Source organism: Mirounga angustirostris, unplaced genomic scaffold (assembly GCF_029215605.1).
Source record: "Mirounga angustirostris isolate CCGP_5_RB_7025 unplaced genomic scaffold, mMirAng1.0.hap1 SCAF_2, whole genome shotgun sequence".
In the NCBI taxonomy this organism is placed as follows: domain Eukaryota; kingdom Metazoa; phylum Chordata; class Mammalia; order Carnivora; family Phocidae; genus Mirounga; species Mirounga angustirostris.
The window spans coordinates 152,683,737-152,699,901 of record NW_026991710.1 but is presented as its reverse complement, the minus strand read 5'-3'; the positions used below and the strand labels follow the sequence as shown (position 1 = coordinate 152,699,901).

Genomic DNA, 16,165 nt, shown 5'->3' with positions numbered 1-16,165 from the left:
ACACAGGAACCCCAGGATGACTTTTTAAAATCAAAAGCTCAATAGGGGCGCCTGGGTGGCTCTGTCGGTTAAGGATCCAACTCTTGATCTCAGCTCAGGTCTTGATCTCAGGGTCATGAGTTCAAGCCCTGTGCTGGACTCCATGCTGGGTGTGGAGCCTACGTTAAAAAAAAAAAAAAAAGAGCTCAACAAATTAAGAATGTCTTCAAATTCTGAGTCCAGTTATGTACTATAGAACCAGTTTGTTTTTTTTTTAAGATTTTATTTATTTATTAGAGAATGAGAGAGAGCACATGAGGGGGGAGGGTCAGAGGGAGAAGCAGACCCCCTGCCGAGCAGGGAGCCCAATGCGGGACTCAATCCAGGGACTCCAGGATCATGACCTGAGCCGAAGGCAGTCGCTTAACCAACTGAGCCACCCAGGCGCCCCACTATAGAACCAGTCTGAGCTAAATATTTTAATTAATTTACCTAATTTTACCAGGTATTTATACTATTTTATGTTCTAAAATAGTCATTCTTTTTTTTTTGCTTTAACTACTTCAAATTTTCACTATCAAACTATATTCTCTCCCTTGTTATGATTAAGAAGGTGTGACTGATCTATGTGATTAGCAGTGTTCTTTTAAAAATGTTAATGTCTTCACAGTACTGAGTAAATAAAGAACAGGGAGTTAATTTCATATTATTGGTTTGAATAATGTTATCTTTTAAGAAGGAGAAAGATCTAGAATGTAAACAGGCTTCATTGAGAACAAAGGATTTCAGAACTCAGTAAGCATTTAGAAGACGGGTGGCTTAGGTAATAAGGAAGTAGAGGGAGGCAGCATAAGTACACATCTTAATTCTCTGGTAAAGGAGGTTCTCAACATCTATTCAAGGATTTTCCTTACTATTACTGTGCAGGACACTAATACTTCTCTTAGACTGAATAACCTGGAACATTCCCACATAAAATATAATCCATGGTATTGGTTAGGTAAATGTTTAAACTTCTTTTTATAGTTTAGCTGTTGCTTCATCTTTCTTTTTTTTTTTTTTTAAGATTTTTTATTTATTTATTTGACAGAGAGAGAGAGAGATAGCGAGAGCAGGAACACAAGCAGGGGGAGTGGGAGAGGGAGAAGCAGGCTTCCCGCCGAGCAGGGAGCCTGATGTGGGGCTCGATCCCAGGACCCTGAGATCATGACCTGAGCCCAAGGCAGACGCTTAACGACTGAGCCACCCAGGCGCCCCTTGCTTCATCTTTCTTAATTCCTTTCTTTGTATGTTTTATTATGTAATACAGTTTTCTATAATATATAAGTATATATACAAAAATATATATAAATGTACTTTATAAATACACTGGGGTTGCAGTGTCAAAATTTTTTTTACTGATGGGACACATGATTAGAAACCACTGCTTCAGTGAAAACAGTCTATCTTTTTGTGTCAAATGAAATCATTTGCAAGGTAAGGGGCTTTTCCCCTGTGGTTGGATGCTGGCATCTGGGATGAGGAGAAAGATTGTTAGGTATAGGGAGGACGAAGGAGAATACCATACATAGGTGCTGTTTGATAATATCCTTCTCTTGGCAAATTCTTGACAGGGAGGATGGTGGGAAGAGTGGTAACTCATTGTTCCCTGTAACCGCAGGAGTCCTGTGAGAACTGGAGAAGTGGGGAGTCTGGTGGGAGTGAGAGGGAGAAGTAGGGAGCCTCGTGGGTTCCTTCACAGAGACTGCTACTGCGGAAGTCCTGACTCCCTCAAACTTGCGGCTGCGTGGTGAGCTGCCCTTGGGGCACTGACCAGTGCGCTCCCCTGTTTCAACTCTGGAGACCCGGGTTCTGATGGCTCTTACTGGCTGTATATGTGATGTGTACTCTTCAGCTAAAAATTATGGGATGGGCCATTGAATCTTCATTTTTTCCTCAGTTTATGATAGTAATAATCACTTTTAAATTATTTGGGCAAAGATAGATGTATTCAGAAAGAAATAAAAGTTACTCAGGCCTAGGGGCACTTGGGTGGCTTAGTCAGTTAAACATCTGCCTTCAGCTCAGGTCATGATCCCAGGGTCCTGGGATGGAGTCCTGCATCGGGCTCCCTGCTCAGCAGAGAGCCTGCTTCTCCCTCTTCCACTCCCCGTGCTTGTGCACTCTCTCTCTCTGTCAAATAAATAAATAAAATCTTAAAAAAAATTACTCAGGCCTTTTGGCATATTTCTTTTGGTTCTGTGGTTCCCTGTCTGTGGTGGTAGCTTTTTTATCTTTATTTTTTTTAAATATGTACTTTTTTTGTAGTCTGCTTTTAAAGTTAACAGTAAATTTTCTGGTTCTGGCAATATTGTAGACTAGGTAACCTAAAATACCATGTTTTTAGTGTTCACATAACAAACTTTTTTTCAATGTATAGTTGGGCTTATTTAATAAGTAATAAAGTAAGATAATTGCCAGAAAGGAAGGGGGAACTAAAAATCAGAGTGGCAAACATGTAATGTGTCACTGGGGCTCCTTGGGTGGGGTGCTGTTAATTTATCTTCTAGAGGCTTGTGTTTTATCACTCATGTGAGAAAAGGGTGAAGAACCTTTGGGCAGAGAATTGGAACTGAGATCTACCTGTTGGCCCAGGAAGATGGCAGGCAACTTGTTTATTTTAACCTGGATTTTGGAGGGTAGCGGGGGGAAACTATACATTGAGAATTTTAAGTAGTCTGAGCTTTCATGGGTTTGGAGACTCATGCTATATGAAAATTAGACCTAGCCATTGATATCCTTTGACTATTTGACAGAATAAGACCAAAAATTGCTATCAAGAGACATTCCTCACCTCAAGCCACATAGGACACCCACAGGTAGAACCTCATTGAAGATGAGCTTGAAATCCTGAAAGTACCAGTCACGTGAGGGGACAGGCGACCCTGAGCAAGAGTTAACAGATACGACAAAAAGTAAGGTTAGCTCCCCAAGAATTCCAAATAATCAAACCATTGGCTAGACTATAAAATAAGTAGGTTTTAAATGACTAGAAATAAAGACTAAGGAATTGAAAACATAAAAATCAACAAATTACTAAGAAAAAAAAGAACAAGCGGATTTGAAAAACCTAACTAGAACTAAGGTAATGAAAATTAGAATTACTAAAACGGAAATCTCTGTGAATGGGATAAAAAGACCAGACTTAGCTGAAGAGAAAGTTAATCAGCTAGGAGATAAAAAAGTTTCCGAGAAAGAATTTCAGAGATATGCAGAGATAGAAAATAAGAAAGAGGTTAAGAGGCACAGAGGATATAAGGAGAAGGTCCAACATGGAACCAAGAAGGGAGGAATAGAGAGGATAAGGGACAGGCAATTTTGAAAAAGAGAATGAGAAATTTCTAGACTTTATTAAAAATATGAACATTATAGCAAATATTATACTTAATGGTGAAACTTTAGAAGATTCCCATTCGAGTCAATATAAGGGGAGATAATCCACTAAACAAATGGGGATAGAGACCACGTCCACGTTCATGGACAAACCCTGTATTGTCAGAATAGCAGTTCTCCTCAAATCCAAAGTTTCAGTGTAACGCTAATCAAAAGCCTATTAGGATGTCTTTGCTTTGGTGTGGAACTTGACAGACTTCCCCAATTCGTATGGAAAGGCAAAGGACCAGAGTAGCCAAGGGACTAGTGAGGAAGATGTGTACTTGTCACAGATCACGACGTGATAGGAGCTCAGACAATGCGATGTCAGCACAGGGATGACAGACAGACCAGGGGCACAAAGTGGAGGTTAGACACAGATCCATGCATATTTGGAAACTCGACATAAAATATTTACAAGTGAGGGCTGGTATAATTGGTTATCCGTATGAAAAAGAAAGTAAGGAATTTTAAGAAATAAAAAGTGCAAAATATAGAGGAAAAGACTGATTGGTTTGAATACATTAAAATAAAAAACTTTGTAAACAAAATTCAATATACGAAAAAACAAGCCACACACTGGGATGTCAATGCCTATAAATGACAAAGAATTGACACCCAGAATAAAGAATTTCCAAATGAGAAAAAGAGTAGATGGATCGATCTAAGAATATATCTACATTACAGAACCAGCACTGCAGATCACTGAGGTCTGGATGAACTGAGCGTGTAATGCAAACTAGTTATGAGGAAAAAATGAAATTGGGTTCCTGTCTTATACCATACACAGAATCATGTCCAAAATGATTAATGATTTAAATACAAAAGGGCAAAACCTAAAACTTTGGAAAAGTGTGGAGGACGGCATTTTTAAGACTTTGGGGCAGTGAAAATTAATGAACTGTAGCCGCAAGCATCCACACTGACTAAGCTCACGTACACTGTTTTTAAAAAGCTAACTGCAGAGGGATGCTTATGGTTTGGTTTCATTTACCTAAAGTCTAAAACATGCCAGTCATTTAGGGATAAATGCACATATGGTAAAACCACTTTTTTAAAGCCGGGAGGGGAAGGGAAGTTTGAAAACAAAATTCAGGATAGCAATTTCTATGGAGGGAAGATGCACGATGGGATTATGGGATTGTGGGTACTGAAAATGTTAGACTTTCTTATTTTTACATGGGTGTTTAAGGACAGGTATATATTTAAAGGATTCTATATGTCTATACATACAGGAAGTATTTATATATTTGAAACACTTGCTTACTACTGATTTACAACGTATGAATGAAATGTTTTTAAAAAAGGGAAGACTATAACAAACATGCATACCCAACAGTTTTGCCGAATATTAACATTTTGCCCTGTGTCAGATTATACATGTTTCTTCTTTTTTTAAAAGAAACTTGGGACACCTGGGTGGCTCAGTTGGTTAAGGGTCCGACTCGATCTCAGCTCAGGTCTTGATCTCAGGGTCATGAGTTCAAGCCCCGCGTTGGGCTGCATGCTGGGCGTGGAGCCTACTTAAAAAAAAATAAAAAAGAAAAAGAAAATAAATTAAAACATTATAAATAGAGTAGATGTCTAATATCACCCTCCCCCCATCCATTCCTCTCATGTGAGGACATGGGGTATATGTACCTTCAATTATACTTGATAATACCCAACTTTCTTCAAAATAGATCCACCAGTGTATATACTCACCGGCACTGTATAATAGTTGCAGTTTCTCCACATCCTGACGTTTGGTACGGCCACACTTCCATTTTTGCCTATCTGATGGGTATAAGCTGTATCCCACTGTTTTCATTTACGTTTGCCTGGTTATTACGGAGGTTGAGCGTCTTCCCCGCATTCTTGAGTCATTCCCCCGCACCGCGGCCACTGGAGGGAGGGCAGGGCGAGGAGGACGCTGGGTTCCTGCAGGCAGGAGAGCTCGGCTGGCGGAATGACAGCGAGTCAAGGTCTTTTTTCTCTTGCAGGATCAGTTTTGCCTCTTTTTGAACTTCATCTAAATGGAATCATACAGTATCTCTTCTCCATGTCTCTCAATCTTGCTTTCCTATATTTTAAAGCTTTCAGTCAGTATTTTCTATTCTGGGTAATAATTTTAGTATACTTTTCCTCACTAATTTTCTCTTCACATCCATCCATTGTCTGATTTAATTCAGTATGCTTTTCATTCCTATTCTATTTGGTTCTTTTTCATATCCACTAGGACTTTTTTTTTTTTTTTTTTTAAGATTTTTATTTATCTGACAGAGAGAGAGACAGCGAGAGAGGGAACACAAGCAGGGGGAGTGGGAGAGGGAGAAGCAGGCTTCCCGCGGAGCAGGGAGCCCGATGTGGGGCTCGATCCCAGGACTCCGGGATCATGACCTGAGCCGAAGGCAGACGCTTAACGACTGAGCCACCCAGGCGCCCCTCCACTAGGACTTTTTTGGGAGTCCCTTCTTTCTTTATCAAACTTTAAGTAGTCTTTCAAAATTTCAGGGCACATATACACTTACTGTTCTAGTTACCAACTGAGAATCCTGCGATTTTGGGGTTTTGGGGTCTGATTCTGTTGTTTCTGTAGATTCTCCCGCATGTGGCTCATTCCCTTTTTTGTGACTTTTGATTGTGAAATCATATTCTTTGGGATTTTACTTATAGAATTTCTAGGAGGCCTGAATTTATACCTGAGAGGATTTGGATTTGCTTCTTCCACATACCCTGGGTCAGTAGCTACTTGAGACCTGTTTAAATTAGCATCTTTTCAGGACACACAGGTAACAAACCCTAGCCTCAGGTGGGTGAGGGCCAGTGTGTGGTTATACATTCTTACAGGTGATGTTTCTTCTTCCACTTAGAGCTAAGACTGGGAAGAAGACAGCTTTCTGTGGAGCTGCCTCCCACCTGTGCAGCCTTCCACCAGGTCCTGGTGTTTAAAAAATCTCCAGTAAAGTTTTGTGGCTCTTGCCTCCCCAGCCCGTTAAAAACCAAAGCTCCTGGCTATCTCATTGGATTCAGGCTTTTTCATTATTTTGGCCTCTGAGGGTTTAATTTCTTTCTTTACATTTCCTTTCCTTTCTTTCATTACAAGTTTTCTTTCATTACTCTCTCTAAAGAGTTAGTTTATATAGTTCATCCTGCATTTTCAGGTATTCTCTGCTAAGGGACTTTTTATGTTCTTTGGTCTGCCACATTGCTGGTAGTGAAGCTGTGGTATTATTCTTTATACTTTTCTAATTGCTTGAAATTTCATCAGCATCATCATAACTACTACTATTGCTGCTACTATAATATAACCACTTTGCCATGTCTTCAGATATAATTTTCCTAAATACCTTTTCTAGTGGATGTGTAGTATTTCATAATTATTTAACTGGTCCCCTTTTGATGGGCACTTTTCCAGTATTTTGCTACTAAAAACATTGATGAAATGAACACCTTTAGACCTACATCTTGCTGTGCGACCCAGATAAATGCTAGAGGTTGAGTTACTGAGACAAGTAATGCTAAACCTTTTCAGGCTTTTGATATCTACCGTTTAGGTCATTTGGAAAGAGCACCCTTTCCAACGATACAGCTACAGATGTGGCAGGAAGGGAGCCGAGGGCCTGGCTTCTGACTCCCCCAGGGGTGAACGTGGCCACCTGCGGTCAGTGCCTTCCCTGGCAAAATGGACACGGCGGATTGGTGAGGTGGCAGGATTTCTGTCTGTCCTGGTCCCTGTGGTTCTCACTGTGCTCTTTCTTCCCTGTTCCCAGGTGACCTCTCGGTGGACCTTCCGATGCCCAGGATGCCCCCAGGCCCTGTCACACGATGATTCCCACTTTCATGAGCGGCACAAATGTATCAACTTTTTTGTCAAGGTGTATGGCTATATGCCCCTACTGTACACTCAATTCAGGGTGGACTCTGTGCTCTTCAAGACCCGCCTGCCCCACGACAAGACCAAGTGCTTCAAATTCATCTAGGGGCATTGCAAGTTTTGGGGAGAGGATGAGCAGAGTGGGGGAGACGGTTCCTAAGGTTCCTAGACGTTGAAGGGCGTCAGGGCCACCCGCTGGGCGGGTGGCCCAAACCGTCTGCTGGGAGAGGCGGCGGGAAGAGTGGAAAGGAAATAGCCTTCTTAAAGTCGGCCACACTGGGCCTGGAACCCTGGTCGGAGGACACGGGGGTTCCCTACACAGGGCACTGACTGATAGCTTACACTGAGGATCATGGGGACTCCGGGGAGTCACTCACGCAGTTCATAAGCCCAGGACAGCTGGTTTGTGGTTTTTAAATTCAGTAACAACTATTATTATTATTTAAAAGAAAGTTTCAGATTTGCCATTCGAGGCTTATTTATATATATGTGTGTATATATATGTATATATATATGCACACACATTCTCACATACATATACATATACATATATATATAGATAGATAGATTTGGGGGGCAGTTTGAGATTTCTGCCGATTTCACAAAGTGAGGGACCCACTGAGTTTCCTGATGTTCTGTACGTTGGTGGAGATGGATCCTGGCCTTACGGTATCTGGCTCATCCTTAAAGATCATCTCTGTATTCCCCAGGGCATCTGTGTGCAGAAACAAGAAAGGGCAGGCTTGGCCCTCCTAGGGGCCCTGGACGAGATAAGCCCTCTTGGTTTGTTTCTTTCTCCATCTGTTGCCAGCCGGTGATCTGGAGCTTGCGACCTCCTGTTGCTTGAGTCCGTGGGGAGGACCTGCACCTTTGGGAACAGCGGGGCTTCCCTGTGCTGGATTGAGTGTTTTTGAGGATTCATCGCTAGGTCAAGCTGTCCCAGAACTTGTCCTCGCGCACCCATTCTCTCCCGTTTGGAAGAGAAGAATGAGGAAGGAGTGAGACCTGAAGACAGTGCTCCCAGGTGGCTCTTTTTGTTCGGCCCTCCTTTTGAAACACACGTTGTGCTTTGGCTTCAGGCTTTCCTGGCAGTTCTCTCTCACGTAAGAGAACAGAGAACTGGCAGGCCGTACCTCCAGCTGTGATCTGAAGTGGTCTGCAGGTTGGCCTGCTCTCTCTGGCATAGAATGAACGAGCATCCTTTGTGGACCCCCACCCGGCTGGCCGGGAAGTCTTACAGCAAGGCGCCTGCCTTGGGATAAATACCTTGGTGAAATTCACCTTCCCTCCACCTTTGTCTGGACCTATGCCCTATGTTACCTGTAGTTTTTAGATCCCTCATGCCAGGTTGTCCCAGGACCCCCTGAGATTTGGTATGTGCCAGAATGATAAGAAGATAGGCTCCAGTCCGGCCTGAGATTCCACAGGCATTCATACACCACTTTGCACTCTGGGTTTACATTTCTATTCCCTGGCTGAAATGGAAATAAGCTAATTTTTTTTTTTTTTTTTTGGTGGTGGTGGTGGCAGTAGGAGAACCGAAGAGGGTGTCGGTGGCATCTGGCAGGGATTTAACCCATGACTTCTACCATTTTCCTGGACCCCACTTTCTTGCAGTGAAGTTGAACACAGGTGGTTTCCCACAGCTGGACAAAAGCTCAGGTCTGTCCTGGTCATGTACATGCCTTAAGCCAGTTCCGTCTTCCCCAGACCTTGACACCCTGTGCTTCTCTTTCTTGGGGGCACATTCTCCTCTGACCCGTCTGTCTCAGTGGGTCTCTTTAAGTATCATTTTGAAGCCAGGCTCTGTCCTGTAGCTCCCACCCAGGTAGAGGGCTAGCTGGACCTGAAGGACCTCTCCTTATTGGCACACGAGACCAGGGCTGCTCCCAGGGCTTGTGGCCTCCAGAGGTTCCCACTGGCATCTTCTTGTCGCTCTCCTACAGAGGCAGCTACCCAGGAAATCCAATTTTGCTTCTCAGCAGCCCAGCAAAGGGGTCCAGACTCCCTGCACCCTAACTTTCTAACTGCCCTTTCCTTGACTCCTAACTTTATTCCTTTTAGCAGTAGCCTTCTTCCCTCTGGGGAGCCAAAGAGTGTGGTGTTTTGAGCTATATATGTGGCTGCTATTTTTATCTTGTTTATTTTAATGTGAGGAACTCACAAACTGGCTTTCAGTGGGACCCGGTGAGAAAAGCGCAGTCTGTGTTAGGACCCCCTGTCGCGGAGCCAGGCTGGTGGGTCCCCGAATGCTGTTGGGAGATCCAGGAGTAGCCGAGTGGCCTGAGATTCTGGATGACATCAACGTCTACTGCAGGGAGGGTTATGGTGTCAGAGCCGCCAAGAAGGCGAGCGCTATTTGGACCTAACAGGACACTAACCTGAGGGACTCCAAGCAGCAGGCTCTGCTGGACACTGGCCATGTGCCTAAGGGACGCTGCTCAGGAGCAAGAGGCCGGGCAGTCAGACCTTTTACGTTGCTCGGTTAGGCGCTCCTGGAGAGTGACTGCTAGTTAATGCGAGGTGGCCGCGGGGAGGCCCAGCCACACGCTTCGAATGCCCTCGGTGCCCATCTGTCCCGCTGGGAAACTCAGACGGCCTGTACACCACGTGACTGGGACTCCTCTGCAACACGCGAACGGCCCTGCGGGCTCACGTGGGTTTCCCCGGGCGTCCGCAGGTCACCCCTTGTCGCCTGGGCCCAGGACGTCCTCGTCCCCAGCTGGCCAGTTTGCTCTTCGCCCTGGGGGGCACTCCCCTAGGTGAGAGCGTCCCCAAGGTGCTCCGGGGGCCGTCTGAGCGTCTGCGCCGCTGACGGTGGTTTTCCGCGCGGTGCGCGCCGCTCCTCGAGCCCAGGCCTGCGCGGCCGGCGGGGTCCTGGCCGGGCGGGTGGGAGCCCCTCCTCGGCCGCGGCCTGTGCGTGTGCGCGTGCGCAGGCGGCTCCTGGTTTGAAATGATGCCGTTTTGCAGGGGGAAGCTCTTTGATGTCCATGCCATGTCCATCCCACCCCCTTTTCCTGTCATGAGCACAATAGTCTTATGTTGGGTTTTTGTAAAAAAAATAAAAATAAATGGAGACTTTAACTCAAGCAGTGTGGCGGTCCTTTGAGATTTTCTTCTGCAGGGACAGAAGAGTGACCCGAGAGAAGGGGCCTGCCAGATTGCGGGCAGCCAGCTGCCCCCCACCCCCATAAAGGTTTTGGGCTGCGTGATTCGGTCTTGGGGCAGCCTGGTGCTTGAACCCGCGTGATGCTGTCTGTAAACACGAGCGGACGTGGGCAGCCTTGCTTGGGCCCATTTGTGGGATCAGTCGTTGGATGACATAGGAATTTAGGTGTCCTTTACCTGAAGTGAGTGGGATGTAGGATGGCATGTGCCACATCCTCCCTCCTTCCTTGTTTCATGGTAATTTTAAAAATGTGTGTGTGTGTGGCGTGGTGCTGGGGAGCTAGTGTGTTTCGATCTCAAAGAGAGGTGGAAGTTACCATAACCAGTGCGAGGCGTCTGCCGTTTGGCCCCCAGTAGAAATGAACGCTGACTGGGGTGAGGTACGGAGAGTTTCTCAGCGGCGCTTCCTGCATTCCACGTGTCTTAGCGCCAGCTCATTGTGGGAGGCTCTGGGCGCACTGGCGGCAGGACGCCTTCCCCGGCCAGAAGCCACTGCCTGCCGCCGGCCCGTCTCCCTCCCGTTCCAGCAGCTCGCCCAGCCCGGCGGCCCCGCGCATGCTAAGCCGCTTGAGAGCAGGGCACAGTCAGTGCGGAATGGTTTTTTGATGAATGAAAGGCTGGACAAAATATCCAAAGAGGGTCACATGGGAATCCTAGCGGGCAGCAAGCTGAATGGTAACCGGGACCGTAGTGCTTTTGGAATAGAGCTGATGTATTATCAGAGAGTTAAAGAAGCCTGGCACACCCTGGCTGAGAAGTCTTATTTTTATTTTTTAAATCTTCATTGACAAAGGAAGACAAGAGAGCATGCCAAGAAGAATTAAAGACACAGAATGGATCCCAGAAGACATCATCAATGGGTGGGAAGCCTGACCATAGGGCCAGGTCTGGTTTGTTATTAAATTTCCCCTGTTTCTTGATTTGTTTTGGTTAGTTGGTTTATTTTTCAAGTTTTTATTTAAATTCCGGTTGGTAAACTCTTGACTTGTTTTAATTCAGCAAATGGTTTTATCTTTCTCGATTTGTCTTCGTATTTGTGAAAGTACAAATCCTGGTCATATTGCAGGGTTGTCATGTTAGGGTTTAAACTATTTAGATTCTATTTATTTAAAGAGTTGGTCCCAATATTTCATCATGAAAAATTAAGTATATTATTTATAGTATAAACCCATATACCTAGCAACCATTTTACTGTACTTGCTTTGTCGCTCTCTCTCTCATCCCCCTATCCATCTATCTGTCCTTCTATTCACCCTTTTATCCATCCTATTTTTGGTGCATTTCTAAGTGAATTATGACATTAATATACTTCCTTCCAAATACATAAGCACATATATTATTAACTGGAGGTCAATATTAGTTTCTATGTGATTAATATAAAATTTAAATATTTATACCCTGAAGTGCACAAATCTTAAGTGTACATTCTTTTGAGTTTTGACCAATGCATCTACCTGTGTAATCCTATGCCCTATCAAGATACAGAACATTACTGGGGTGCCTGGGTGGCTCAGTCGTTTAAGTATCTGCCCAGGGCCCTGGGATCGAGCCCCGCATCGGGCTCCCTGCTCAGTGGGGAATCTGCTTCTCCCTCTGCCCCTTCCCTCCACTTGTGCTCTCTCTCTGGTTCGCTCTCTCTCAAATAAAATCTTTTTAAAAAGAAGAAGAGAGAACATTACTGTCAAACCCAGAAAGTTCCCTATGTTCCTTCCTGGTCAATCTCGCCTCCACCCCTTAGAGAAAACCAGTGATTTGATTTTGCTTTTTTTCACATTGGATTTGTTTTCCCTTTTCTAGAATTTCATATAAATGGTGTCATACAGTTTTTACTCTTTTGTGCCAGGATTCTAGAAACTCAGCATATTTTTGAGATCAACCCAATGTTGTGTTTATTAGTGATTTGTTCCTTTTATTGCTGGGTAGTACTCCCTCGTACGGCAACATCCGTCCATTCTGTTGCTAGGCACTTGGGCTGTTTCCATTTTGGGCTATCAGGAATAAAACTGCCATTACTATTCATGTCCAGGTCTTTTTGTGGATTTATCATTTTCTCTCAGGTAAATACCCAGGAGTGAAATTGTGTGACAGAGAAGGTAGGTATAATACACATTTAGTTTTATTTAAAAAAACTGCTGGACCTTTTCCCAAAGTGATTGTACCCATTCTGTACAACAACCGAAAATGTTTAGAGTTCCAGTTACTCACATCCTACCAATCTATGCTGTCGTCAGTCTCTTTAGTCATTCTGGTGGGTGAGTAATGGTATCTCATAGTTTCTATGTGCATTTCCCTGAAGACTAATGACATTAAGCACCTTTCTACATGCTTTATATATATTTCCTCTGTAAAGTATCTGGGCAGATTTTTTTGCCTATTAAAAAAGTTTGTCTTTTTTTTTTTTTTGTATTGCTTAAAAAATATATTTTTAACAGATTTTCTTTTTTTTGAGCATTTTAGGTTTACAGAAAAATTGAGTGGAAAAGTAATTTCTTCTCTCTCTTACCCTTAGTATTATCTTGCATTAGTGGGGCACATCTGTGACAATTGATAAGCCAGTGTGGACATATTAACTAAAGTCCTAGCTTATGTTAGGGTTCATTCTTTGTGCAGTATATTTGATGGGTTTTGACAAAAGTATGATGACCTGTGTCCACTATTGTAATATTCTACGGAAGTTTCACTGTCCTCAGAATCCTCTGTGCTCTACCTGCTCTTTGCTTCCGACCCCTGGCAGCCACTGATATTTTTACTGTCTCCATAGTTTTACCTTTTCCAGAATGTCATCTGATTGAAATTGTATAGTATGTAGCCTTCACATATGGGCCTCTTCCACTCAGCAATGTGAATGTCAGTTTCCTCCAGCTTTTTTGTGGTTCGATAGCCCATTTCTTTTCGTTGCCGAATAATATTCCATTGTATGGGTATATTGCCTTTTTATTGTTGATATTAGCCCATTGTCAGATATACGTATTACACATATTTCCCCCATTTTGTGGTTTGCCTATCCATTTTCTTGATACCTTCTGATGAGCAGGAGCTTGTAATTTTGATGTGGTCTAATTTATAATGTTTTCTCTTAGTTATTGCTTTCTATAACTCAAGAAAGCCATGCCACAAGTTCTAAAGATCTTCTCTCTGTTTTCCACTAAAAGCTTTATGGTGTTAGCTCTTATACTTTGGTCTAAGATCTTTTTTTTTTTTAATGTTTCCTGAACTTTTTTATTCATGGGACTCTTTTTTCTCAGGGAACATCTGATAGCACTGGTATGTTCCCTGGATCCCACTTCTCTCCTAGATGATAAACTCCTAGAAGGCAAGGGACTGTAGTTGGTATTTCTTCATTATCTCACAGTACTTGGTTGCTGACTGATTTTAAGGTGATCTTATAGCAAGAGCAGGACATTTGAGTGTTAGTTCTGTGTCACTGTTTTATAAAAGATAAATTTTGTGGATGTTTATAAACACTGAGAAAACCAGAGGTTTTTTTGGTTTGTTTATTTGTTTTTTAAAGATTTTATTTATTTATTTGAGACAGAATGAGAGACAGAGAGCATGAGAGGGAGGAGGGTCAGAGGGAGAAGCAGACTCCCTGCCGAGCAGGGAGCCCGATGCGGGACTTGATCCCGGGACTCCAGGATCATGACCTGAGCTGAAGGCAGTCGCTTAACCAACTGAGCCACCTAGGCGCCCTTGTTTTTGTTTTTTAAAGAACAGGCTAAAATAAAGACGTTCTATGTAAGATCTTGTGCATTAATTTGACATCTGTACCAGGACTGAGTGGAAAGTGCCTTCTTCAACAGATCATTTTTGGAGGAATAGAAAGTCGCCATCATTTAGCAGATTTTATATGCTGGGTCTAAACATCTGTCCAAAAAACAAAACTCCCATTGGAATATTATCAGCCAAATTTTCAAGTGTTATTCTACTTTATTCATTGACTTAAAAAAAAATAATTAAAATGGGGCCCCTTGGTGGCATAGTCCGTTTGAGCGTCCGACTCTTGGTTTCGACTCAGGTGGTGATCTCAGGGTCATGAGATCGAGCCCCATGTCAGGCTCCACGTCTCAGTGTGGAGTCTGCTTAGACTCTCTCTCCCTCTCTCTCTGCCCCTCCTCTGCTCCTAAAAAAAAAAAATCTTCAAAAGAATCAGGTTAGTACTCAGGATAGAATTATCTTCCTTCCTTCCTTCCCTCCCTCCTTCCCTCCCTTCCTTCCAAGATTTTATTATTTGACAGAGAAAGAGAGAGCACAAGCAGGGGAAGTGGCAGGTAGAGGGAGAAGCAGGCTCCCTGCTAAGCAAGGAGCCCAACTCGGGACCTGATCCCAGGACCCTGGGATCATGACACGAGCCGAAGGCAGACGCTTAACCGACGGAGCCACCCAGGCACCCCTAGAATTGTCTTTCTTATATAATCAAGAGAAAAATGCACCTCTCTTTTGGTGAGGTGGTTGTCTGTCCTGGGGGAGTTAGCCAGCAAGGTACTGGAGGAATGGGTAGTGGGGCTGACTTAAAGTACTGCACATCTCACTTGCTTCTTACACTCAGAAGAGGGGCGCCTGGGTGGCTCTCTTGGTTGAGTGTCTGAATCTTGATCTCAGCCCAGGTCATTTCAAGGTCATGAGTTCAAGCCGGGCACTGGGCTCCACGCTGGCCATGGAGCCTACTTAAAAAGGAGAAGAAATAGAAGAAACATCATCCCTTCTCATCTTTGCAAAAGCAATGAAGTAAGAACACAGGTGTGTCTGAAAGACCATAGACAGCCATACTCCAATTTCATTTTAACAATATGCTTGCATTAAGTGCTTAAAGATGAGCATTCTTGCCTTGAAAAATCTCTAGTTTGCTATTTAAATCACCAGAGGGACAACTCTTTGACATAAAATAATTTTGCCAGTCAAGGGCCAATGAGGCAACAAAAAACACACTAGTTATTTTAACAAAGAGAATATAAATAATTAGAGTTTTAGAAAAAACAAAACATTTTGTCCCATACCAAGACATGTGGGAAGAAGTTCCACAATCTGAACCAAAGTTCAGCGCAAAGACATGGTTTATACTTAGAACAAAAGAGTAGCAATTTATCTAGTTTCAACCCCGGGACAAAGTGAGTGATTAAGAAGGTTTTTCACTGTTGACGTTTGGACTGGCTGATTCGTTACTGTGGGGCGTGGGGGGGGGGGGGGACCTGCGCAGTATCGGTGGCCTCGACCCACTAGATGCCCCTAGTGCCCCTTCCATCCCACTCCAGTCATCTCCAGACTCTGTCAAATGTCCCACGGGGAGCAAAATTACCCCCAGTTGAGAACCATTGGTTTAGGTCATGTTACCTTTAAATTTACAGGAAAAGGAAAGGAACCAAGTTCACAACCAGCTTTATGGATCACTACACATAAATATATATTCTAGCACAAGCAACTCTGCCCACACAAAACACAGCCACAAATCCTATTTTAGATCAAATTACTACAGAGCACCTACAATGGTATTGACCTGTGCAGTTAGTATGATAGCCACTAGCCTGATATCCGTATTGAGCACTTGAAACATGGCCAGTATGAACAGAGATGTGCTGTGTAAGTGTAAAATTCACCCTGGATGTCAAAGATGAAGTCCCCAAAACATAATACTCTTTTGTATTGATTATATGCTAAAATAATATAATTTTGAACATAATGAGTTGCTTAAAATAAACTTTTTTAAAATACAAAAAACTCAAAATTAGTAAAATTAATTTTAGTTATTTCTTTTTG

General features: G+C 43.4%; 1 protein-coding gene across 4 annotated transcripts in view; it reads left to right on the top strand.

Annotated features, from left to right (window-relative positions):
- Positions 1-16,165, top strand: part of EXTL3 (exostosin like glycosyltransferase 3) — a 54,790-nt gene that overhangs the window by 35,732 nt on the left and 2,893 nt on the right. For 2 of the 4 annotated variants that reach the window (XR_008506498.2, XR_010409650.1), the window contains exon 5: positions 7,143-8,270. Coding sequence is in view for 2 of the 4 variants with exons in the window: in XM_045880079.2 (XP_045736035.1) it covers positions 7,143-7,352 (210 nt within the window). In the remaining 2 variants the exon portion in view is untranslated. Of the gene's footprint in view, positions 1-7,142; positions 10,336-16,165 lie in introns of those variants that run through there. The other 2 variants (XM_045880079.2, XM_045880078.2) reach the window with 1 other exon arrangement.